The sequence below is a fragment of the Carlito syrichta genome, unplaced genomic scaffold (assembly GCF_000164805.1).
Source record: "Carlito syrichta isolate Samal-C Ts95f unplaced genomic scaffold, Tarsius_syrichta-2.0.1 Scaffold303504, whole genome shotgun sequence".
In the NCBI taxonomy this organism is placed as follows: domain Eukaryota; kingdom Metazoa; phylum Chordata; class Mammalia; order Primates; family Tarsiidae; genus Carlito; species Carlito syrichta.
In genome coordinates this window covers 146985-174818 of record NW_007247600.1, presented here as the reverse complement: position 1 = coordinate 174818, position 27834 = coordinate 146985, and the positions used below count along the sequence as shown (strand labels likewise).

Genomic DNA, 27834 nt, shown 5'->3' with positions numbered 1-27834 from the left:
CTGCGTGTCTGCCTTTTTTCTGCTTGTTGAACAGTCTGGCTCATCCTCTCCTTGGGGCCTTCGCCCTGTTCTTCCTGTGCTGCGGACATCTTCCCAGGTCTGCACATGACTGGCTTCTTGGCATTCAGGTCTGGTTAGCACCAAAGCTCATTTCCTTAATGATGCCTTCCCTGACCTGTCATTTTGCTTCTTCCCATCATTCCTTTTCTCGTTAACCTGTTTTGTTTTTATAATGCCTTTTATTAGTAAATTAAAGGTTCTGTTTACTTATTTTATGTTTCCTGCTAAAATCTCAGCTCCTTGTGAGAAAGGGCATACTTAATGTATCTTGGCTACAGAAATAATTACACAAAATTAGGTCCTTTCATTTTGTATGTATGAAAATGAGATCATACTATACATTTTTTTTTTTGCTGCTTGCTTTTTTCTCTTCTATATTGACTGCATAATTTTCCATTATAGTGATGTGCCATATATCATTTAACTCACCTACACTAACAGATGTTTCACCCTAAGATTACATGTTTTAAAAACTGGAGACCTTACCATTGATGCTGCCTCCATAAATGATTCCTCTGAGTTCTATATAGATAAAGTGTGATGTGACCATATGATAAAAATCCTCATATGTTTCTACACTAAATTTATTTTAAAGTTATTATAATTACTATTAGTTTTTTTCACCATAAATATAATCTATACTCAGTAATTGTATACAGGATAGCTTCTCTTTTACTAAAATATAGTTTGTCATTAGTTGTGTAACAACCACTCAACTGCCCTGTGAGGCTGTCCTGTCCCCTTGTACATTTTAGTTGACTGGCTGCTGATGTAGGAGTTGGACAATGGAAGTTAGGCTTGGCTGTTTAGTTTTGGTGCCCCATAATGGTTTTGACTGTTATTGTCCTCATCTCTTTGATCCCTTTTTGTTTTTTTACCAATTACTGAGCAGTATTTTTCAATTAAACAATTATTGCCAGCCAGACGCAGTGGCTCATGCCTGTAATTATAGTATTTTTGGAGGCCAACATGGGAGGATTGCTTGAGTCCACGAATTCAATACCAGCCTGGGTGATATAGTGAGACCTCGTTTCTATAAAACATCAAAAAATTAGGTGGGCATCGTGTCACATGCCTATAATCCCAGCTGCTTGGGAGACTGAGGCAGAAGAATTGCCTGAACCCAGGAGTTCGAGGCTGCAGTGAACTATGATTGTACCACTGCACTCCAGTCTGGGCAACAGAGTGAGATCTTTTCTCAAAACAAACAATAACAAACCTTCCAAAAAAAAAAAAAAACAACTCACAGAGCAGTTATTATCTTTTATACTAATTCCAAGCTAGGTTTGCTGTCCTTGAGTTAAAAAAATTTTTTTTTCCATTTTGTGGGTATTTTGGGTTATACTTTTTACCTTTATGGCAACTTTTTTTTTCCTGCTGTGTGTTCTTTGTTGGGAGTCTTGCTATTCTTTTCCACATTTTAAAATAGTCTTTTGTATGGTTGCTGTTCCTATTTTTTGTTATTCATGGATGAGTTTGATTTTCCTGGCTGGAGATTGCAGTGAAGGGAGAGGAAGCGCCCTGTTTCTCTCCTCAAGAGCTCCTTTCTCTCTGTGCTGCCTGGAGGGACGGTTTCCCCTTCAGCTTCTCGGCACCCAGTCTGGTGTAGGAGGGCTTTCCCCTCCAGTCCTGATGTCACCCCTGATGTCCTGATGTCACCCTGATATCCTGATGTCACCCATGACTACATTGGCCCTAAGACTGAGGCCCAGCCACTTCTCTCCGAGGCGTCCCCGTTTTGAGAACGATCTGCAGCCTGTAACCTCCTGAGTGTGTTCCCGGCCTCCTTTTCCACCTTCCCCAGCAGAGCGCCAGGTCCTTCTCAGGCCAGCTCTGGCCCATTTCTGCTTGGGGTGGGGTCAGCTCCTGGTAGTGGTGATTTGCTGGTGACAATTTGGAGCTCTCCTCCCGGATTCCCTCTGCCACCCCAATCATTCCCTGTCCCACCCACACAACTTTGCACACAGGATCTGCTCTTTTCTGTTGCTTTTAGCCATTTTTATACATACTTGAAAATTTGGCCATATTTGCAGGGTTTTTGTGTTCGTTTTTCTGAAGATGTCATTTTTACAGATTTTTCTCTCCCTCCCGCCCCGTTCTATATGACTTGAGAAGGAAAGAAGGGAGAAGATTCAGAAACAAGCTCCTACCCTCTTCTTAAAGCAGAAATCCATTTTCATTGTTTTGGAAACATCTGAATAGTGATGCATTGGAAGTTAGCACTGGCCAGCACTGAGGACTGAGAGAAAGGTCTATGAATCGCTCCATGTGAACTGCAGGTAGACATGGGAACTGGCTCTTTCTCAGCTGCGTTTTGAGCAGTATCAGAAGTATTGGGACCTTTGGTGAATGACAGAGAGGAAGCTCCTGGAAGACTTGCGGAGAAGGGGCATCAGGACGCTTAGACTCAGGGCTCCCTGGTGCCAAGCCCTCTCCTGTTTGCTTCTTATGCAGATCACATTCTCAAGAGGCTGCTGCCATTTCCGATTCCAGACTTCCTCAGAGCAGGTCACTTGTGCATTGTCTTTGTGATAAGTGTTAGGATTAAAAGTCTTTGTTGAGAGAGAGAGCTTGTAACTTTCCAGCCTTCTAGAAATCCAAATTATTGTTTACATACATTTTTAAAATGACTTCCTTCTGTACTTTATTTTTAAGAACTACGCCCTCAGATTTAACCCTTTATTGATTGATCTACAGTAGCTTTTATGTGCCCTAGATTTCCACTTAGTTAAGCAACCTCTCTGCCTTTAAAGTATCTGGGAAGAAAACCAATGAGAAATTTAAAATTAAATGTGTTCTAAATTTGAGATTGCTTCATGGAAGTAGGATATGCCAGCAAGTATTTTATACTGCGGAGGAGAGCACAGCAAACCAGTGAACTTGGCCCTGAGGGTGAAAGCTCTCCATTGAGCTTCTGTACTCCAAACTAGTCTTTTGGAATATTCCTCTCCACCCTTTCTAGTCTGTGCCATTTGCATCAGGGTTTTAACCCACAAAGAAGCTATGCTTTCTATTCAGGTCGCAAGACAGAGAACATAAAATAGGGAGCATATTGGGTGGGGAGGGGGAAGCCACAAGTAGTTTAGTAACTGTCTTTCCGATTCTGTGGGAAGTTTTTCCACTTGTGATATGCTTTTTAGAATTATGTTACACTTTTCTTGGTTTTTCATGATATATGAAATAGTCAGCCAGGCTCGGTGGCTCAACCTGTAATCCCAGCATTTTGGGAGGCCTAGGCGAGTGGATTGCCAGAGTCCACGGGTTCAAGACCCACCTAGGCAACTTGGCGAGACCTCATTTCTACAATAAATAAAAAATTATCCGGGCATGGTAGCGCACGCCTGTAGTTCCAGCTACTTGGAAGGCTGAGGCTGAAGGTTCACCAGAGCCCAGCAGGTTGAGGCTGCGGTGGCCGGGAGTGTGCCACTGCACTCCAGTCTGGGTGACAGAGTGAGACTGCAACTCAAAAAAAAGAGAGTTTAAGTTCACTTGACTTTTTTTCTCCTTGGAACATTTTTGTGTAGATAACTTATTTTAAGCTAGCCAATATAGATATTTTTAATGATATAGCTTCCTCTGTGTGTTATATCCTATGATTAATCTTGATTTGAACTCTAATCATACTAAAGTTACTAGTAATAACATCTTGTACACTTAAATCTATGCCGTTTCCACAATGTTTTCATTATATCACCTTGTTTAAGGCTCCAAACCACCCTTTAAGAAAGGTAGAGGGTTTGATAGATGAGGAGAGATTAAAGTCTAAAACAGTTTCTTTTAATATTTGGGTTTTTTTTTCTAGCTTTGTTTCAAGTATATCATTTATATGCAACTGCCAGATACGAATCACTTTCAGATAGTAGCTGACTCTTCCCTCTGAATTATGGGATATAACTATCTCGTGTCAATTAATACTTATCATTATCTCTACAATTCTTGTAATTGTATCACAGGTGATTAAGTTTTAGCATTCCCCTCAAGCATGGTTCTTATTAGATTGTTAAGAAATGTTAATAAAAAGCTGAACAACAACAGCAACAAAAAACTGATAGAACTGCCTGATAAGATAGCTTCAAAATACATGGAGCAAAAACTGACAGAACTACAAGGAAAAATAGACACAGCTACAATTACAACTTTCAGTACCATTCTCTGAATAATTGACAGAACTATAGATAGAGCATCAGGATACAGAAGAGTGAAACTGTTAATCACCTTGACATGACTGCCATTTATAGAACACTGTATCCGACAACAGCAGAACACACATTTTTCTCAAGTACACATGGAGCATATACTAAGATAGACCATATTCCTGGTATTAAGCAAGTTTCAACAAATTTTAAAAGATTCAAGTCATACAAAGTATGTTCTCTGACTACAGTGAAATAATAATAATAATAATTATTATTATTAGTTGGGTTCTTGATCTTTTGCTTAGACTGGAGTGGGGTGGCAGGATCACAGTACATCACAGCCTCAACCTCCTGGGCTGAGGCAATTCTCTGACCTCAGCCTCCCAAGTAGCAGGGACTACAGGCCTGCACCACCACACCCAGCTACACAGTGAAATTAAATTAGAAATCAATAAGAGAAAGATCCCTGGGAAGTCCTCAAGTGTTTGAAAAACAAACACACTTCTCAATAAGCCATGGGTTATACATTAATAATATGTAGTTTATTGTTCAGTCTGTGCACCACTGTGAAAACAGTTCACACATTCTCTTTCTATGTAATGCCAGCTGGTTTTTTTTATGTGTGTCTCAGTAGATATTCCATCTCTTTGATTTTTCATACAGTTTGAATGGAAAACTTCAAGGAAACACATTTTTGAAAAATTTGCACTGGCATAAGGCTGCTCTTATAATCACCAGCAATCTCTTTATATTCCCTGAAAGGATACATCCGAGTGGTTTGCTAGGTTTATAGTGTCTTCTCAGAGGGACATCCAAGTGCAAAGGGTTAATAACCTGCCTAGCTGTGTGTCTATTAAAGAAGTTGAAATTGGTGTTTAAAATCTCATAAAGAAAACTGCAGCCCCAAATATTTTCAACTAATGTAGTCTACAATATTTAACTAATTGTACTCAAACTGTTCCAAAAAATAGAAGAATTTATTTTATGAGGTCAGCAGAGTCCTGATATCAAAACCAGACAATGATATTAAAGGAAAAGAACACTGCACATCAGTATCACCTGATAACATAAATGCTAAAAATTTAAAGAAGAACTTGGCTAATCAAATCCAACAATATTTTTAAAGGATAGTATATAACAAATGGGGTTTTCCCAGGAATGTTGGTTTAATATTCAAAGAACAATCAGTGTTATTCATTATATTAGCAAACTTGAAAACCTATATGGTCATCTCAATACATGCAGAAAAATCATGTTTTCATTCTGGACAAAGCCTCTCAGCAAACTATTAGTAGGAATAGAACTGAGCTCTTCACCTGATAAAGGGAATCTCTGAAAACTTAGCAGCATCACATTTAATGATAAAAGACAGAATTCTTCCTTCTATAAAGTCAAGGCAAGGATTTCTACTCTTACCACTTCTATTCAAAACTGTACTGGAGGTTCCAGCCAGTGCAATTGGACAATATGAACAAATAAAAGGTCTCCAGTTTAGGAAAGAAAGAATTAAAACTGTTTATTTTCACAAACGTGAATGTCTCTGTATAAAATCTGATGGAATCTACCGAAAAAAAAGCACTTAAGAACTAATAAATCAGTTTAGCAAGGTACAGAATACAAGATCAGTTCCACAGAAACAAATCATATTTCTCTATACTAGCAACAAGCAGTCAAAATCAAGATTTGAAATTCGAAAGCAGGCATTCACAACAACATCAAACATTATTAAATTTTTAGGGAAAATACGACAAAATAAGTGACGATCTATACACTGAACTGTTAGAAATATATACTTTGTCCATGGATTAGAAGACTCAGTATTGTTATTTGAAAAGATACTTCACCCAAGAAGATACATAAATGGCAAATAACCAGCGATGATGAACATCTTTTCATGTGCTATTAGGAAAATACAAATTAAAAGCACAGGATACCACTATACACCTATTAGAATGACAGAATTTAAAAGACTGACCATACCAAGTGCCAGAGAAGGTATGGAGGAACAGGGGCTTTTGTACTGTTGGTGGTTTAACTATTTCTTAAAAAGCTGAATATGTACCTACCATACTATCCAGCCATTTTACTCTTTTTTAGCCACACACACAAAAATACATGTCCATATAAAGACTTGTACACAAATATTCATAGGAGCTTTATTTGTAATAGACAAAAACTGTAGCAACCCAAATGTCCATCAGTAGGTAAGTAAACAAGTTGTGGTATATTACACACTGAAATACTCAGCAGTAAAAGGAATGAACTTACTACTGCAGCATGGATGAATCACAAATCAGTTATGCTGACTTAAAGAAGCCAGACCCCACCCTCCTTCAAAAAGGAAAGGGTAAAATACTCTACAGTTACATTTAGATATAACTCTAGCAAAGTAATATAAAAAAATAACAGCAAGCACATTAGCTTGAGGATGGAGAGAGGGAAGAAATTGCCAAGTACAGCAAGGAAACTTTTGAGGGTGAGGGATATATTGACTGTCTTGATTGAGATGATGGTTTTATAGGTGTATACATATGATGGGAACAAAAAAATCCCAGAATTTGTTAAAAATTGTGTATTTATTCTTTTTTTCTTTTGAGTTGGAGTCTCACTCTGTCGCCCAGACTGGAGTACAGTGGCCGCTCTGGCCACTGCAGCCTCGACCTGCTGGGCTCCGGCGATCCTTCCGCCTCAGCCTTCCAAGTAGCCGGAATTACAGGCATGCGCTACCACGCCCGGCTGATTTTTTGATTTATTGTAGAGATGAGGTCTCGCTGCCCAGGCGGGTCTTGAACCCACGGGCTCAGGCAATCCACTCAGCTCAACCTCCCAAAGGCGCGGGATTACAGGCTGAGCCACCAAGCCCGGCTTATTTATTCTTACATGTTTAAACTGTCACCTTCAAAATACTCTCCGTCTGATGCAATCCACCTATTGAGATGCTTTTTCCACTGCTCAGAACAGTTTTTGAATGTTGTCAATTTGGATGCCTTTTAGTGTTTCTGCCATTTTTTGTTTCACTTCTATGTCGGCAAAACGTTTCCCTCTGAGGACTTTTTCATCTGGGAATAAAAGATGAGATTGGGTGAATAGGGGCCTGGGGGCTATACCATTTTTGGTTAAAAAACTACTGGACACTCAGCGTGATATGGACAGGTGTGCTCATAAATCGCCAATCATGAAATGGGCAAATACGTTGAAAAAATCTCCAAAAAAAAATTCACAACAATGCTCTCTGGTACTGATGCTAATGGGCTCCTAGAACACTTACATTGCAGGGGAAGTCTGTACTCAAAGGGGTCCGCCTGTCAAAAAATAATTTTTTTTTGGTCCCCCCCGTAGTCCAAACTTACAAGAAAATGTGGTTTATATTTATGTACTTTATATGTCATTATGTCATTTATACCTCAATGAAGTGTTTTTTAAATGAAAAGATATGTTAATAAGAATATTCTACTCTTTATCTCTGACTTTCAAGGGAAAAACATAAACCACCTTATACTGCCAGCTCTCATTTATTGAGCTCTTATTATACCCCGTACAAGGTACTTACCTACGTTGTTCTCAGTTCAAGTTTATGACAACTAAGAAATAGATGATTTCTCTTCATTTGACTGTTGAAGCAATTATAGCTTGAAAATATTAGATAGATTGCCCGATTTCAGCAGCCAGCAAGAAGTGAGATCATTTCCAAACCAGGCTGTGTAGCTCCAAATTAGCTTGCAGGTTAGCATTGAATTATATTTCAATACTTCTTCCGTAGTGTGATGTGGGTGAGACTGCACTGGAATCTCAAAATCATCTCTCTGTGGTTGGCTATTACAACTCAGTTATTTGGCCTGAGCAATAAAGGTGTTTCTGCTGAAAGAGAATGGCCATATTCTGTTCTTAGCGATTTGGAGACAATTATTAGAAGGTGCTGTATGTAGGGCAGCTACGGTGCCCCTGAAGCCTGACCACTCTGTCAGCATCCCCAGGAGGTCACCATTCCCCCCAAGTGAACTCTGACAGGTTGTAACGCTACATACCAACTGCTGCCTACGATTTTATGACAAAAAACATTCTTTGCTATGAAGGTTTTTTTTCTTGAGTAATCCACTAGATGGCAGCAGACCCTTGTAGAACAGAATGGGTCTTCTGTGCTGAAGATGGGGACTTTTGTTTTTGATGAACAGAATATTGCATCTTTTTGGATGTGGAGGAAAGAGTGTTCTCTTTCTGTTATGAAAAATGTAATATATTCTTTAAAGTCTCCTCTCTGCAAGTGAGTAATGGTGCAAACAGTTCAAAGTTGTGGATGAAGCCAAAACAATTTATGTATTCTCATGAAGGTACAGCATGATTTAATTCTATCTTTGTGTATTAGTATTTCTTTAAGAAACTATGCTTAAAGAATTATTTTTATAATTGGCAAAATTGTTTCTTAATTTTCATATTTCATGAGTTTTTTATTTAATCAGACTTATGCCAATGAAAATAGAACATGACTATTGTAGAAACTCACAGCACCCCAGGCTAGATAATGAAATGGTTCTAGGATCTTCATCCACACCCCAGTTACCCATATTCAAAAATGCCTGAGAAAAACTTATAGAGATGGAGACAAGGCATTTCCAGGCAGATAACAAGCAGAAAGGTGATCTGGAAAAACAGATCTCCCAAGCCTAGTCTGTAGGGTTCCATTTCATTAGTTTGTAAAATAGGATTGAACTAATATTATATAGTATTTTTCCAAATTTGATTTGATAATTTCAGATTAATGTTTCATAGACTCTTTATCATATATAAGCTTTAATATTTCTAGTGTTCTTTATGCTTCAGTTATAAAAATATTCATTCAGGGTAACAACGTGGTAAATGCTGGAAATACAAAAATGAGTAAAACTTAATGCTTGCCTTTAAGAAGTTTATGTTCTCATTGTAAAGACTAATAGGTAATCTGATCATTTCAGTTTATGTCTAAGTTTGGTATTAGAGATTTGGATCTTCAGACTAAAGTATCCTGTTTCTTACCTGTCAAACCAACACAAATGCCACCTTCATTAAAGCTCTTTGGATTGCCCTTCAATAGAATGTTCATATTGTAAGTCATTGTTTGAAACATTTTTATAGTGTTTATTGCTCCTACTGCCTCTTTGGGTTTATGTGATGTTTGTCCTTTTTCCTTTTCTAAATTGTGTGCTACATGAGCATAGGGGGCCTTGGGTTCCCTTTGTATTCACGAGAGGCAACTGGCACTCATTAAATGCATTCTATTAGGCAGTAGTTATTTCCTAAAAAATTCCATTTTCTGAGATATTGTGTTATTTTTTAAAAATGGTTTCAGAGTGAAAAAGGAGGCTGTTAGCCAAAGCATTTCATTTGTAAGAACTCTCAGTATCGAAAACCTAAATAACACTGAATAAATCTAGCTTTTGATTATAATCGGCTTGTTTGAAAGTCTGGCCTTTTGGACCTTGAACAACTATTGTAATACTATAAGAAAAGGATTGACAGTGGCGGGAAACTATGGTGGGGGGCAGGGAGGGGAAGGGAGGTGGGTTTAACAGTAGTCAGTATCTGTCTGGGGATGGAGGGAGGGGCACACCTCATCAACAAGGGTACCTGCACAGTGCATATTTGTATACCTAACCCTTAACTGTACCCCACAATTAAAAAAAAAGTCTGGCCTTTCTTTTTGTGATAGCTACTAGTGTTTTCATTATTAATTACCTATATTACTCATCATGAAGGTAAGCAAAGCTCAGTGCATCTTAAAACAGGGTTGTGGCTTTAATGACCAGTTTTTTTCTCCCTCCAACTAGTTCTGTGATGTGAATGTCAGTTGTCATGATATTGTATTTCCATTATAGTTCATCCCTTTTGATTTCTAAAGTGAATGTTTTTCCTTTTTTATACTTAAACTTTAAAAAAGGAAAATGATCCTGCCTAACATACTGCTACTATCCCACATACGTCCAGAACTCCCTTTCACTTACACAAAAGGGGTAAAACTAAGATCTGTTCAGTTCCAGTGCCAAATCTACTGGGTGGTTCCTAGTCTGTTCCTCCTTTCTTTTTTTTTTTTTTGAGTTGGAGTCTCAGTCTGTCGCGGGAGTGCAGTGGCCGCTCCCGGCCACCGGAGCCTCGATCTGCTGGGCTCCGGCCATCCTTCCGCCTCAGCCTTCCGAGTAGCTGGAACTACAGGCATGCGCTACCACGCCTGGCTGATTTTTTTTTTATTTATTGTAGAGATGAGGTCTCGCCAAGTTGCCCAGGTGGGTCTCGAACCCACAGGCTCAGGCAGTCCACTCACCTCAGCCTCCCAAAGTGTGGGATTACAGGCTGAGCCACTGAGCCCGGCCGTTCCTCCTTTCTTTCAGCAAAATTGAACGGCAGTATTCTGTAGCCTGTGGATTAAAGTCTAAGTGTAACCACTAACAGTGACTCCTATATAAAATAGTGGAAGAAGTGGATAAGGAAGTAGATAAATAGTTAAAATAACTAAATGTATACACTGCAGAGAAAGAAAGAGAATGTTGTCAGGTGGTGTAGTTGCCGCGGGACAGCTGGCCACAGGCTGCAGCTTGTATTCATACTTTACTCTTACAGTAACTGTTCCACGTTCCTTTTGCCTTCATTCAGCACCTCAACTTTTAATCCTGGGTCCTTAATAATTACTTCAATCAACATTATGCTAACTTGGTCCCAAATGACCAGGTGTAGTCTCAGCTTCTACTTAATGAAAACTCAGTTGTATTCCTCAATTGGTTTTGTCTCCAAATCACCTGGAGGGATGGAAGAAATTTTTCAAATGGATAAGTAGGTGTAATTGTGAAATATTTCACTTTACTTTCATGCCTGACTTCCCATATACATTTCTTTGTGGCTGTAGGTGAAACAGCACTCTGGAGTGGTTGTTGAGACCGTAAAGATTCTGTAAGACAGCACTTCAACTTCCCAGGGTATTGTCTCCCAGGTGATACCATGATTGAATCTTCAGTTGGCCAGTAAGCATTCTAGAAGTCCAGCAGCTTCTGGACAATAAGAGTACATGGCAGAACGGTGAATCCTGCCATCCTTGGGACATCTGTTACTTTTTCTCTTAGGATTTCTTGATCAGAAACACTGGTGTGGGGAACTCCATGACTGTGATTAATACATGAGTTAGAAGTCTGGAAGAATTGTGAGGGGGCTGGGTAGAGGAAGCATAACAATCCCAATAGCACTGTTTTTGTGACGATAGCATTCTGCCTCCTCCATTGTCTTGCCACTTGCCCGCTGGCTGATGTGCTCAAGAACGGCACCATATCACCAATGTGCTTTTGATTGCTGTTGTTGCAAATTAGCGTGTGACTGTGCCAGTGGGCATGTCAGTCTGAGTAAGGGGAAGTCGATGTTGGTAAGGCTGTACATGCTTTTATTCCTACAACCCTTGCTAGTTTGTTCTCCCACTGAACAAGTGCTGTAGAAGTTGGGATGAGGGGCAGGCTGACTGACATACATAGAGCAAAATGTAGAAAGGATACACCAGCAATAGGACAACACTTAATTCCTGGAGGCCAATTTAGGTCACATGGTTATCTGGCATCCATTGTTTACGCTTTATCTGGGGCTCATGAGCAAGGCCGGCACTAGTCCTGAGAAGGGTAACGTTGGTTTGCCAAAGAGAGCATGGTTTTGCCCCAGTCTTCTGTGGGACATTTACATTTTTTCTGCTGGGACATGCCACTGATTTTCTACAGTGTCTTGGTATTACACAGGCTTGTTACAATTGGAGCAACTGTATCGTTAGAGCGAAGTTGTAGAGCTGCTTACACTACCACTTAACTAGCCAGACAGCCGTTTTTTGGGGGGGGCGGGGGTTGTAGCTAAAATTTCTTGGGCCGTTCAGTAAAGAGTTGGAGCAGCATAAAAAGTTTCACCAAACACCTTTTCCCATTTGTACTTGTAGCTGCAAAGAAAAGCACTTTTCAGAAATATATCTGCCACCTTTTCAGCTGATTTGAGCCAAGATTCCTTACTGAAAAAAACAGCATACTGTATTCCATGGAATTTATCTTCTACCTGCTGACATGCTTACCCTTCTCAGGCATCTAAGAGTACATGTTGTTTCCTACTTTTCAGGTCCTAAAAGTAGAAGTAACCAGTATATTGTGTTAGGGTAGTGTCCTGTAAGAGATGATCACTAGTCTTGAAAATTGAGTCACAGCTGTCTCACTCGATGGATAGCAGATTCCTTCTCATATTCTCTATTTTTTAGGATAGTACAAAAAGTAGTTGCCATATCAGCAAGTACCTGAGATTTTGATGCTCTTTTCTAGTAAATCACACTTTGAGGAGCGTTACAGTTGGAGTCACCATCTGAATAAGCTTCCGTTAGTTCTGTAGACAGGACAGTTAAATAGGAATAGGAGGGTAATCACCACTTGTGGTGGCATTTCTGGGTAGTTTCCGTGGAGTAGATTGTTGCTCTTCGGTTACTGCTTTGTTAGTGCAGGGAATCTCCAAGGGCTTCCAGTGATTTCTTTCTTCCCGTATAGCCCTTACTCAGGAAGTGTGGGTAATAACTGGGACTTGCTAAGTATATCTGTTCAGAAACTGGTGGATTTAGGATCCCAGTGGCCTGTCAGAAGCCACTGTATTCACTTCTTTTTATTATCTGAGTAATTGTATATAATGTTCATATTATATAGTTGGTGATCTTTTCCAAGATTGATACACATTTCAGTCTTTTGCTATTCAGCTTATTCATGAATATTACTAAAGTTCTTGTTCTTGAACCATTTTTATACTAGATTGTCTGCCTCTTTTCAGTTATTTCTAGTGCTTCATATAGTGCGAATATTACTCCCTCTTTCTTACATATTATGAAGTCTCTACCTTTGTTTTTAAGGCTTTTGACTATAATTATATTCTCACCTACTTATTTTACCAATCTGAAATGTGAAAAGTTGATTATCAGTGAAGTTGAAATTTTGTTATATTTATGTGCCTTTTGTAAACTCTAAGATTATAACTTTTGTTCGTTTTTTTGTTAGGTTGTGTGTCTGTTACCAATTCGTAGGAGGTTTTCTTTTCCCTTTTCGTTCATTTAGGCTTTTTGGTTTGGTAGTTTCACTCTGTGAAGAGTAGACTTTGTAATGTTTTTAATTTTAAATTTAATTTTAATTTTAAGAGTAGACTTTTTAATGTTTTTAATTTTAATATTTAAATTACAAATTTATTGATATATGATATGAGGTAGTATTCTGTTTTCCCCCACCAATGACAGTCAGTTTTCCTGGTGTCATCTACTGAATATATTTCTTGTCATTTAATGTGACTTTTTTAAAAAAAGAAGAACCCTTTAGCGTTATGCAGAATACCTGCTTCTGTTCTTTAGAGGCCCATACTGCAGTTTGTATCATTAGCATACTTTTTCTTGTTCTTTTTTTTAATCAGAGTCTCGTTGTGTTGCCTAGGCTAGAGTGCAGTAGCATGACCATGGCTTACTGCAGCCTCTACCTCCCAGGCTCAGACAATCTTTCCACCTCATCCTTCCAAGTAGCTGGGACTACAGGCGTGTGCCACCACACCAACTTATTTTTTAAATTTTTTTGTAGAGACGAAGTCTTACTATATTGCCCAGGCTGGTCTTGAACTCCTAGGCTCAAGCAATCCGCCCGCTGTGGCCTCTCAGTGTGCTGACAGGCATGAGCCACTGTGCCCCACATTTTTTTTTTTTTTTTAAATAAAAGCTTTAAGTCTCTATCAAGCAGTTCAGTCCAAGAAAATCTGAGGTTGGGAGGGAACTATATAACTCATCACAAGCAGCCGTAAGTTAAAAACAGCAAATAAAATTTCTCCATACTACAAAAGGGAAATCGACACCAAAGAAGCAAAAAGTATTTTTGAAATTAGCCAAATGGTAGCAGTTGCTATATGCTATATAATTCCTCTCTTGTCTATTTTCTAGCTTTGACTTGAAAGCAGTGTTCATTACATCATCCCCAGCAAACAAATATTATTCTGCATTTTAGAATACTTTATCATTCTATAGAGTTCACAAGTAGGGGGACCCCAAATACATGGAATTTACTTATAAAAAATTGTGTATTTATTCTTACATGTTTAAACTTGAGTCACTTTCAGAGTACTCTCCATTGGTTGCAATACACCTATCAAGGCGCTTTTTCCACTCTGAAAACAGTTTTGAACCCATCCATTTTTATGCCTTTTAGTACTTCTGCCATTTTTTGTTTCACCTCTTCCACATCAGCAAGCCATTTCTCTTTGAGGACTTTTTTTCGTACAGGAAAACAAAAAAGTCGCTTGGGGCAAGATCTAGTGAATAGGGAGGATGGGCTCTGGGAGTCATGCCATTTTAAATAAAAAAATACTGAACACTCAGTGCAATGTGGGCAGGTACATTGTCATGGTAGAAGAACCCGTCACCTGTTTGCCACAAGAAAATTCACTGAAACTGAACACAGCCTCTCACAACAATGCTAGCCGGTACACTGATACCATGGGTATCACGACAACACTGACCTAGTGGGGGAAGCGTGTGCTACAGGGGGCCTGCCCCCCAAAAGATAATTCTGGTTTTTTGGGTCTCTCCCTTGTGAATCATTTAAGCTACATAAATGAAACACTCATTTAGATAAGAAGAATGGGTGAGTTGTATTGTTTTTCTTTAGTTCTTAGAAGTGAGCTAGAGAATGTTCTTTGAGACTGATTTTCGGCTTCTACTTGATATTTTACTTATGTACACACATCCATAAAACTATAAGCCCTCCCCTTTTGTGAACAGCCCTTATTTTATAAAGGCAGTAGTCATAGACTCCTGCATTGTGGGCTTAACATGACTTTTAAACCCCGACTTTTCACTTAAAAATCTTTGAATATGCTAAACCTCAACAAGATATAAGAGGATGAACCCTTCACCCAGGTTCACCAGTTGTTGACATTTTTCAACTTTTGTTTAATGTATTTTTCTCTCTTCATGTTTCTCCAGTTGTTTCCACAATTTTTAAAATAGTGCTTTCTTTTTTCTGATTTACAATCCAGTAAAATATCATTCAGCACCTTTTGGGTATTTTAGTGTTTTGTGTGCTTTAGCTGTTTAGAAAGCTCCAGTGCCTGCCTTTCTTTATTTTTTATTTTTTTTGGTGACATTGACATTTTAAAATGTCCAACAGCAAGTTGTAGATTATCCCAGTCTAGTTGGGTCTGATTTCTTCCTCATGATTAGATTCAGGTTAAGCATTTTGGCAAGAAAAATACATAGGTCATATTGTGACTACCTCATTGCATCATGTGAGGAGGCTTATTTCAGTTTGTTTCGTTGTTGGTGCTAAATTTAACCATTTGTTTTTAGACAGCAGATCTCTGGTAAAGTTAAAATCACTGACATCTTTAAGGTAATTTGAAAGTTGTGTGAATATGAATAGTTTCTAGTTTTAGCATCTTTTGATGATCGTTGCTTGAATCAGTTACTATGTAGATCATTGAAAATGATTTTTTTTAATTCTCTTATTTCTTTCTCATTTATTAGCTATAATCCATTCATTTTATATTCTAATTAAATAGGTAATTGCTACAGTTAGTCTCCTCACAACTTTTATGTCAGTAGAATTAAGTGTGCCATTGTATTTACTTAATGTCCTGTGGACTAGGAAAACATTTTAAATTATAATTGCAGTTTTACAAGTTAACATTCGCACACAATTTTCTCTTGAAAATTAATCATTTTTGTCTCTAATTAGATTTAAATAAACTGTTTTTTGTTTTTCTTTTATTAACTGCCTGGTTGCTTGTATGTATAAATTCGTAACTTATTATTTTAACTTATTGCTTTGCCATTTGTAACAATTAACAATGCATTAATTTTCTATTATAATAGCTGTGGAAATACAGAGAACTCTGAATCAACTTGGAACACCTGAAGATTCACCTGAATTGAGGCAACAGCTGTAAGTATTTAATTTAAAAAGAGAACAAAATTAAACTTAGTGCTGCTATTATCTTGCTTTGATGGTATATAATGTTATGTTTACTGGAGAAAACAATAGAAAATTAATAAAATTTTCTGCTGCTTTATCCATACGTTTGTACCAATGTATGTACACAAGCTTTTGTGTAGGTTTTTCCATGTCAGAGGAGACAAGTCTTTTTCTTTATTTTGAAGACCTGGTTTACTGTATCAAAGCAGAATTCCTTTAGTTGCCTTTCTTACACTTTTTAAATATATTGTTTCTGACAGCTTTTGAAAAGTTATGCTCTTAGCATCTCAGTATATGCGATTTACTTTCCTTAGCTAACAATCTCTCCAGGGACCAGATATTTATTTAGTTTAGATTCAATACATATTTAGTATTATGAATCATCCCCCAAAAGTTTATACCTATATCCTTGAATTTCAGAAGGCCTTAGCTTCTGTTTTAATAAAAAAGCTACAGTGAAGTTATATAATACATATTTCAGTAAGCTAATATGTTAGAAGATCAGCAATAATATTTTGTCTGTGATATTTTGTAGATTTTATTTGCAAAGTGTTCCTCCCCTAAACCTTACAAGAGTGGAGTGAGATAGATGATAAAAAAGAACTATTTTCATTTTACTTATAAGCAAAATATGTTTCTTGTGGATTTTGCTATTTGTCCAGTATCATTCAGAATTTAACTGTTAAATCTTATTTATTTCAATGCTGCTATGGCTATATATTTTTCAAGTAATATATTTCTAGTAAGTGATTTTTCCAGACAATATTAACTATAGAGGGAAAATTGCAAAGAGGAAGAAATTAGAAAATAGATAATAGGAATTCAAAGTACAATTTAAATAAATTACAGTTATCTCTAACTTATATTGTATTTGTTAGAGTGGATAGATGTCAAGGTGGTAAAAATTCTCTAAATTTAAATAATACACCACTTATTAAAATAAAATGAAATAAGAATACATCATTTTTAACAGTTGAATTGTTTTGTTAGAGTTAATAGTGGAGACTGAATATGTAGACATGATTATTAAGGTATTCTTTAAAAACCTTTGACTATATTACTACTTTCAAAGATTAAAAATAATTAAAGATAGAGTATTTGGTAAATAGAGATCTAAATAGATTATGATTCTCCCTTAGCAGTCAAATACAGATAGCTATACTTAAGCATATTCTTAAGTAGTAGCTCATTATTTTAAAGGATCCTTAGTGGCTAGTCATAATAAGAGGGCGTATGTATGAGAGGTACTGAAATTGTAATTTGTAAAATAGCACATTAATATAAGCATATACTATTAGTGGCTTTTTTTTTTTTAGCTAGAAATCTTTTTACTTTATGAGCTAGCTAAGTAAAGTATGGTTATACAATTGGCCCTTCATATCTGCAGGTTATACATCCTCAAATTCAACCAACTGCATATCAAGCATATTTAAGAAAAATAGCAGTTTAAAATAATAAAAATTAAAATTAAACAATACAGTAGAACACTATATATAGCATTTACAGTGTATTGGTTATTATAAGTAACCTATAAATGATTTAAAGTATAGGGAGGATGTGCCTAGGTTATGTGCAAGCACTGTGACATTTTATTTCAGGGATTTGAGCATCTATGGATTTTTACATCTGTAGGGCTCCTGGAACCAATCCCTCATAGTTACTGAGGGGCATTTGTAGTTTACTTCTTTTATTGCGTTGTGTTCTCTTTACAAGGAACTCCTGTTATTTTTTTCACAGCAAGCTTAAATAATAGTAAGTTAGTACTGTTACTACTTTTTTCCCTTCTACCCCCATTAAAAAATATATCTGTAACATGTAAATATCCACATAAAAAAATGGAGGCCACATATACCTAAGGCCTAGGAACTGGGCAGAGTCTAAGGCAACTAATCTTTACTTGCTCAAGCAACCTCCCAGGTGTGGGATGCAGAAAAAAGGCTTCCACACCCTCAGTATCTCAGACATAAAGGATCAGAGATCCAGCAGTCTCTCAGTTAAGTTTCTTTTTGACTCAAGTCATCTGTGTTTCTAAATAGCTGCTGATGTTTATTGCTCTAAGTTTGGTTACTCTGTGTGAGTGAAGAGGCTGCCGTGTAATACTTGCTCAATATTTATCAAAGAATAGGTTCTGAAAATTTGTTTTGGTAGAGAAAGTTTAGAGCCAGCCTACGAAAAAGGAATTTTTAGTAAGCTATCCATCAAGACTTGATTCAAGATTGGAGTTGTAGCTTAAAAAAGTATATTAGCTCTTTGGCTATAATGTGTGTTTTCTCACTTTAGGCAACAGAAGCAGCAGTATACTAACCAACTTGCCAAAGAAACAGATAAGTACATTAAAGAGTTTGGATCTCTGCCTACCACCCCCAGTGAACAGGTATCGAGCTTTAAAACACGTTGTTGACGTAATAAATGTGAAAGAAATCAAATGAATTGTAGGATCTTTGAACTGTTATGCTGTAAAGGAAATTAGGGGACCAAAAAATTCTATTTGAGATTAGTTCACAGAACACAAAACTATATTTAATTGCTCAGGTAGTATCCTGTGGTTCAATGAAGTGAAAATTGTTTCCATGCAATTGTCCTGACCCATAATTAAGTAAGTTCTAAGAAAATGCTTCCTGAGTAATTGTTTCCTGGCCTTCCGGGACTGAGTCAATGCAACACGCACACTCATTCAAGATGTGAAGTGTCCTAGGGCATATGTTTGTTTTCTTACTTAATGGAAGTTATGACTTACTTAGGTAAAAGCATGAGGCTTTATTTTCCTGAAACAAGAATCACTTTAAAATAACCTCAAAATCGCGGCCCTGTTTTTAGCAGCATGAAAATTTGAGATGAAAAGTCCAGTATTATGGATGGGCCTTTTGCCCTGAGGTAGAATGTGCATAATATTTGAACATACAGTGTCAAAATGTAACTAAGAGTTCATCAGCAACTATAATCGGGGAGTGAGTGAAGATTTTAGGATTAAATAAAGAGCCAGCTAGTGATAAAACAACTGTCACGAATTCTGTAGAACTTCACAACTTGATTCTAGGAGGTTTTTCCCCCCTTTCCTCTAGCGTCAAAGGAAAATACAAAAGGATCGCTTAGTGGCTGAGTTTACAACATCACTGACAAACTTCCAGAAGGTCCAGAGACAGGCAGCTGAGCGAGAGAAAGAGTTTGTTGCTCGAGTAAGAGCCAGTTCCAGAGTATCTGTAAGTATTTTAAAAGACATTCTAAAAACTAACATGTTTTCCAAGTGTCTCATAAAAATCTACATTAGCATGATTTTTTTTAAAGTCATAAAGATCTTGGAATATCTTAAAACTCAACATCGAATATTTAGTTTTATGCTTTTTCCACTCAATTTTTAAGAAAGATGATGATTATGTGTTTCTGTGGTTATTTTGTTTGTGTCAAGGAATAGATGATTACAGATTATATAATAATCTAGAGACATATGTTGTCAAAAAAGATTAAAGATCAAAGCCTGAATAGTATTACTTGGCACTGAAGCTTCCCATTTGTGTAAATGCTAGTATAGATAGCACTTTACTCCTGAATTACACCAAGATGATAGGCGATAAATGGAACAAATAATATTCTATGAATATTGAGAATAGATATAAACCTGGAGAAAATAAAGGAAGATTTACTGTGGAATTTTTAATTATTCTAATGTTAAATTCCCTTAGAAACCATCACAAGTTGTTTTCTTATTCTTAATGTATGGATTCCAACACTACATTAAGTTTTAACCAAATGCTATTTGGCCTTTGAGAATATTTAATGAATTTCTTTCTTGTCAGCTTAGCGTATAAAGTTATATATAAGCAGTTGACTTAATTAGAATAACAGCTTATCTCTCTTTCTCTACATACACACACGCCTCCCCCATATACACATGCATGCACACACATATGTGTACATCAGTTGGTTTAGATTATGATAAGGGAAAATGTGAGTGTTGTTTATGTTGTCTTGTTTTTGCTATCTTTGCCTCTTCTCAATTCATTTTTTTGCTAAATTACTCAGGGTGGTTTTCCTGAGGACAGTTCAAAAGAAAGGAATCTTGTATCTTGGGAAAGGTAAGAAATACAAAACATATTACAGATCAAAAGTTAATTGTTCAAATTTTATACATTATAGTCCCTGCGATAAAACTTTCAACGTAATATATTTTAAATATCCCAAGTCAGTTACAAATTTAAAGCATAGTAAATTTGAAGTATTTACATAAGTATAAAGTACTTATTATAAAATATTAAGTAAATTATCCAAATAAATATTTATTGACTTAATTATTAATATAGATTAATTCCTTATGAGACGTTTAAGTCAGCCAAGAAAAAATACTCAGTTGCCAAAAATAGTTTCCAGTAATTAAATAATAATTCTAAACCTATACTAGATAAAAGTAGAATGAAAAATGAATAAAATTTGATTAATATATTCCATATATCTATTCTTAGAAGTTTTTAAAGTGAGTTGTGCTGTGACTGTGAAGAACAAAATATCCTATTTAATGAGTATATCTTAAATAGGAAGTAAGTTTCATTGTTTTTAACACCATCTTTGTTTATTTCATATTCCTTTTTTTTTATTAGCCAAACTCAACCGCAAGTACAGGTGCAGGATGAAGAAATTACAGAAGATGATCTCCGCCTTATTCATGAGAGAGAGTCTTCTATCAGGCAACTTGAAGTAAGCATTATATTGTAGAGCTGGGATGCTGCCCTGTTCTTAGTTTATTCTCAGGATGGTTGGGTCATGCTAGGAGAGGAGTTGAGAAAATTAATGTATCAATTTGGTAGCATTTCTGATACATTAATTAGAATGATTCCTTTTTAAATAAAATCTCTTGGCCATTGACTTGCTAGACTGTGGTGTGGCTATGAGCTCTTTGAGCTCTGGCTGTTGCCATGCTTCCTGGCTTTGGTCCCCCTCCCCTACCTTGGGGAGGTGAATCTTCTCTTTCTCTGTCTCTCTCTCTTGATATTTTCTAATCTAAAAAAAAAAAAATCTTTAATATTTTTGCTAGGATAAGAGAACATACTCCCTCTTACCTCAATTTCTTTATTCTGTTAGGTCATCTATCTGCAAGTTATATTGGGAATGAGAAAATATCAGGGTAGAGATAAATGTCTGTCCAGAGTATCTGGATCCCATGGCACATGATACACATCATACCTCTATGAATAAGACTTCTTTTTTTAACAAAGGCTTTAAAAATATTTTATGTCTCTTTATATATTTATGTCATCAAGGAGATCTAAAGAATTAAGTCATAGTTCCTAGAAGGTAGGCTAATAACAGTTTTAAAAGGCTACAGTTTATTGAAGACCTTCCATGTGCCAGGTGCTATGTGATGAATTCTTTATGCGGTGATTTCCTTTAGTCTTTGTGAAATCTGTATGAAGTAGTTAACTGTCATTAAAGAAAAGTAAATTTATATTTTTTTCTTTATCCAATGAATTTTTAACTTCTTTACCCAGTAATGACATTTATAACTTCACTAACTTATTGCATATTCATATTTATTAACGTGAGACTCCAAACTTGACACCTAACATTTTATTCTTTAAATTGTTAAATCAGTCTGTAAATTTTAACTAGAAATATGCATAAGAAATCTTTTGTGCTCTTGTAAGCCAATACTGCTTGCATTGACAAAACTATCAATACCTATGGCCCTTCTCTGTAGATCCTTTGTTTCCATCTTGGCCTCACTTGGTGTTTTTAATGTCACAAATCTATTTTAAAAGAACGATGACTGTTCTAAAGTCTTTTAAATTATAGCATTGCATATTGTAAAATATTTTCTGATAGTTCCAAAGATGTATGCTCTCCTAAGTGTGAGCGGTGGTTTGGGTTCTTAAAATTTCCCCTTCTGTGGTTGTGATGACTGAATTTGTGATTATAATGACACATACCTTTGTCTTGTAGGCTGATATTATGGATATTAATGAAATATTTAAAGATCTGGGAATGATGATTCATGAACAAGGAGATGTAATAGGTAAGACCTACTGATTTAGATTTTGTGAGGTAGTGGCAAGCTACATGCAGTTTACCTGTGATAACTTCCCCACTCAAGAGTGACTGTGGTTTCCCGTGAATCAAAAACATAGTCTCTATAGTAGCCAAAGCATCACCCTTGGCATTATCTAAAACAGACCTCATGTTTGGCTCCTGCTGGTTGAAATGATCAGCTTCATTTATTTCAGAAGCCCAAATTCAATCAGGGCCTATTGCTGCTGAGACCGTGGAAGGCGCCATGTAAAATCATTCCAGCTTATTTCCAGGGCCTCTGGTTTTTGTTTTTTTCTAATTTAATTTTCATTATGCCAGAGATTTTGGGGGAAACTTGTGGTATTTGTAATTGTGCATGTTGTCTTGTCTTTTAGGTTGTAGTGAATAGATAACCATTTGCCTTATCATGCATTCTAATAGCTTTTTGGCAGGCTAATATATTAGTATTACTTAGTTTATGTAATACACTAAGCATTTAGTGAGATTGTAAGACCCATGAAGCTTCAATTATTTACTCTCTGGCCCTTTGTAGAAAAACTTTTTCAACCCCTGATTTAGAGCCTAGACAGCTGAGGAAGAAACCAGTAGGAAGACTAAGAATGCCCCGTGTTATAGAGGGAAACCAAGTGAATGTATTGTCCTAGAAAGGAAGTGGAGACAGTATTTTAAGAACAATGGATGGTCACCTGTTTCAAATGCTGATGTTAGGTCAAGTAAAATGATGATTGAGAATTGACTGTGGGATTTATTCATTCATTCATTCATTCATTCATTCATTTTTGAGTCAGGTTCTCACTCTGTCACCCAGGCTGAAGTGCAATGGCATAGGCATGGCTCACTGAAGCCTATACCTCCTGGTCTCAGGAGATCCTTCTGCTTCAGGCTCCCAAGTAGCTGAGACACAGGTGCATGCCATCATACTGGCTAATCTTTTTATTTTTATTTTTTGTAGAGACAAGATCTCACCTTGTTGCCCAGGCTGGTCTTGAACCCTTGGGCTCAAGCTATCCTCCCGCCCTTGGCTTCCCAAAGTGCTGGGGTTACAAGCATGAGCCACCACGCCCAGCTGACTGCAGGATTTAACAATGTCTAAGGCATAGGTGACCTCGATAAAAGCTGTGTTGGTGAAATAGTGTAGGTAAAAGTGTAATAAAAGTAGGTTCAAGAGAGAATGGGAGAACAATGGAAGATACCAAGTATGGATGACCCTTTCAAAGAGTCAGGAGGGTAAGTGGAACAGAGAATGAGGTCATAGCTGCAGAAGTAGATGTGGAATAAATGAGAGGTTGTTCAGTTTGTTTGTTTTTAAGATGGCAGCTATGAGACTGATGGGAATGATTTACCAGGGAAAGAGATATTGATGATAAGTGAGAGAGAAAGAGAGAGGAAGCTTGCTGGACTGAGGACCTTGGTTAAGTGATTAGGAATGGTGTAAAATGCACAAATGGAAAGGTTGGCTCTTGCTCAGGGCACGGCATTTCCTCCCCGACAGCAAGGTAGGTGTAGAGCACACAGATATGGCATGTAGTCAGCGTCATGAGAAAGTGCAGAAATGCCTTCTGATTGTTCCTGTTGTTTCCATGAGCTGAAAATCATGGTCACTAGCTGAGAATGAGAAAGCCCTCGTGAATCATGACCTTAAAATGAAGTAAATCAGCATAAGATTAATCTGTTTTGCATCCACGGATACTGGTGGGGCTTTGTCATATAAAGTAGAAGGGCACGGGGCAGAGGTTGAATGCCAAAAAGTGAGGCTAGTTGATTGCCCATGAAGTCTCAGTAGGTAAGGAGGAAATGAAGACATGAAGTATGGTGAGGACAGTGAAAAAGTAAATCGAATCAGCGAAGGCTGAACGTTGTTGCAGTTAAGGCATTTAGAAAGAGTGAGGTGTAAAGATAGGGATGGTGGTCAGAGCCTGAGGCCCTTGAAATTGAGATTATAGAGCAACTACAGTTACTGGTCATGACAAGGTTTGGGATGTGACCATGGACATGAGTAGCTGAGAAAAAGTAATAGGCAAGGTCTTTGAAACAAGTGTGGTGAGTGAATTGAGAGGCCAGGGTAGGAGGAAAGTCAGCAGTTGGATATTGGAGAAAAAAATGTTTAGAGGATATATGAGGGAGACCAAAAAAACTCAGAATTATCTTTTGAACAGTGTAACCCTTGTAATACAGGATTCCTAGGTGAGTGTTTTAAGAACCCATTGGCATCCATGTACCAGCTGGTGGTGTTGTGAGAGGCTGCGTTTAGCTTCAGCAAATTTTTTTTGGAGAGTCTTTCAGTGTATTTGCCCATTTCATGATGGGTGATTTGTGAGCACACCTGCCCACACTGTGCTGAGTGTTCAGTAGTTTTTGACAGCATGACCCCCATGCCCTACCCTATTCACCTAATCTCACCCTGAGTACCTTTTTTTTATTTCCCTGGATGAAAAAAGTCCTCAAAGGGAAACATTTTGCCAGTGTGGAAGAGGTGAAACAAAAAATGGCAGAAGCACTAAAAAGCATCAGAATTGATGAGTTCAAAAACTGTTCCAAGCAGTGGAAAAAGCATCTCGAGAGGTGTATTGCATCAGACAGAGAGTACTTTGAAGGTGACTGAAGTTTAAACATGAAAGAATAAATACTACAGTTTTTCACAAATAAATTCTGGGGGTTTTTTTTGGGGGGTCCCCTCTTATGGGAATGTGTGTGTGTAGAGAGAGAATATATTTTTAAAGTGAATACACACACACACATGTACACATATACACATAAAAGTGTTGAAGAGAGCATCAGTGAGTCAGGGGATAAAAATGGAAGGAATGAAAAGACCATGAGATCTATAGGTGTCTGCAACAGGGAGCGTAGCTGAGTTCGATATCAGGAACTTTCCAGCTGAGAGCTGGGAGGGAGGAAGAGACAAGAGCGTCTCCTGCTACAAAACGACACCTGTTCCACCTCCAGGGCAAAGGAGGTTGGGAAAAAAAACTGCCACCACTTGAGGTTGCATGGGCCCTAGGGGAAGGCTAGATTTCAGCACAGAAGTAGTTTGACGATGACCACAGAGCCAGTGGTTTCCAGTACTCTTATTTACCCTAAATAAAATTTGTCAGACGCTGAGTACCAAGTTAGCCATTATAGAACACAAACTAGGTGGAACATAGGAATTACGCTGTGATACTTTAAAGTAGATTGCATTTATAGAGAAAAAGAGGGGTAAGAAACTGAGAACCATTAAGGGCTAACATGTCAATTAAGATACCAAATTTTAGGATTTGGTTGGTTTTTTTGGTTTGTTTGTTTCCCTCTGAAGAGATAGTATTCTTTGAAAAGTAAAATTACCGATTTCTTCGTATGTGGTAAAGAAAATTTTTAGTAGTGGGAAAAGAGGCTTGATCTCCTATTTTGCACATTGGTCTTGAGATAGAACAAGCTGTGGCATTTGAGACTGAGACAAGCCACGGTGCTGACACTGATTTGGTCATTGTGGAGTGATGGAACTTTTGAGGGGTTGCCAGATAGAACTGGAGTTGTACTCTAATGATGATCAAAGTTCTTTTCTGTAAATGTTTGTATATTGCTTGGGTCACCTGAGAAATAGTATAGGGAAGAATTATAGCCAGCTTAAAAAAAAATCTAAGTTTGTGGTGTACCACTAGTATTAGTTTTTGAATAATGAGCATATTTAATCTTAGCGTGAGTGAAATCTGGTGATTTCTTACTGATATTGATACATGTTTAACAGTTGTGTGTGTGTGTGTTTTATTTTAAAGATAGCATAGAGGCCAATGTAGAAAATGCAGAAGTACACGTTCAACAAGCAAATCAACAACTGTCGAGGGCAGCAGATTATCAGGTAACGTTTAACTGTAATCCATTCTCTTATAACTTAACCTTTTAACGTGACTGGAAAAGTTAAGTTTTAAAATCCCATAGAAGAGGAGTCAGAAATCATGTCAGTCAGTATAAAACTGGTTTTAGCCTGTGTATTCTCAGGGTTGAAGCAGAGTAGTTGTGTCCACAGGGAGAGAAAGTTTAGTGTTTGGGTCATAGAGATAACTCCAGGATTTTCTAGTAGCTGTGGGTCTCTGATCTCATTGTGACATTTCTATCCAGAAACCTCCCTGATAGACTTCGCCCTTCATTTTTTGCTGTTCCTGTTTACCTTTTCTTTCTTTTGTCAGTGGCACTCTAGACTAAAGAGACACTGATCCTTGTCCTAGAGAGATCACTTCAGGTCTTGTGGAAATCATGTTAGTTTGGAGTGCCATTGTCTTTATTCATTATATATTCTGTCAACATTCAGCAGACCCTTTGCAAGGAATGGATTTATTTCTTAAGTGAATCAAGTTAATATAGAGAGTTCATTTGTGTCCAATACAAATTATGTGTCAACTACCATACAAATACTAAAATTATGAGCTATCCTGGGGATGGGGAGACACCCCTTATTAACAAGGGTGCCTGAACAATGCATATTTGTATACCTAACCCTTAACTGTACCCCACAATTTTAAAATAAAAAATACTGATGTAAAACTATGAACTATTAATAACTCATAAAATATGTCGATCTTTGATGTTCATCAAGGTGAGACCAGGCTTCTTGGGAACCCCTAAATGCCAAGTATCATTGATTTCCCTTTTAAAACTCTATTTTTCTGTTATTCATACTTATTGTTTTCTCAGACCTTGTCATTGACTTATAAAATATCTAAGATATTCACCTTCTTAAATGTTTTCAATTGCTTTTCACTAACCTTAGAAATTCCCTTTCATATCATTGCCCTTTTTCATTGGATAAATCAATGAATATTCAGTGATGTGTAAATAACAGTGAAGCTGTCTGGAGATTACTGAGTTATAACCAGTTGTATCCACTGTTTACCATCTTTGTGCATGTCATTCAGATCTGCAGCTTAGCAGAATTAATATTACTATATCATGACTTTAGGTGTCCCTCATGAATAGTTGAAAACACACATGCATGCACGCACACAGTAATCTGTAAACACCACAAGTCTTGTGGAGCTGTTACCACATAACTGCAGAAATTCAGTGTTTAACAGGATCTATCGGTGACTAGGTTTACATGTTATTTTGTTTTGCTTTTGGGTATTTGATGAATGTACCACCAAATTTTACTTTCCCTCTGCCTTGTGGAAGGACAGGCTTATAACCACCCTGGGGAGAAGGCACTTGTCTTCCCAAGCTGCACCCCAGGTTTGGAATCTGCCCCCAAACTTAATTCCTACAGGCCATGAAGGTTGAGGACGGCTAAGAATACAAGTGCTGAGACAAGAGGCAGCTTTCCAGTCGTTCCACATGGAAGCCTGGATATTTTTGGGTGGTCTGTGAGCATAAAGGGAAGTGATAAATACTCTTATCACTGCAGTGGCCATAGCCTTCATTACCCCATACTAGGGGAGTCCCCATGAAATACACACATACCATAGTGGGATGCCTGTCATGATTTACACGTGCTTTACATGTGTGTCTGTGGTAACCAAGTAGAGTCTGGAGAAAATATTTATGCATGATGATATTGAGAATTCAGAGAAATTGGGTTTAATATATGAGGAGTATTCAGTTGTAAAAATAAGTGAATATGTAGCTAACTGAAAATATTTGCAGTATTTATGCATGATGATATTGAGAATTCAGAGAAATTGGGT

The 27834-nt window shown here is 37.3% G+C and overlaps 1 protein-coding gene across 2 annotated transcripts in view; it reads left to right on the top strand.

Moving 5' to 3' along the window:
• The window catches only part of STX7 (syntaxin 7), a 61429-nt gene that overhangs the window by 30367 nt on the left and 3228 nt on the right, over nt 1-27834 (top strand). For both annotated transcript variants that reach the window (XM_008058594.2, XM_021712627.1), the window contains exons 3-9: nt 16060-16129; nt 18440-18533; nt 19222-19359; nt 20180-20232; nt 20752-20848; nt 22091-22163; nt 25933-26015. In XM_008058594.2, coding sequence (XP_008056785.1) covers nt 16060-16129; nt 18440-18533; nt 19222-19359; nt 20180-20232; nt 20752-20848; nt 22091-22163; nt 25933-26015 — 608 coding nt within the window. The remainder of the gene's footprint in view (nt 1-16059; nt 16130-18439; nt 18534-19221; nt 19360-20179; nt 20233-20751; nt 20849-22090; nt 22164-25932; nt 26016-27834) is intronic.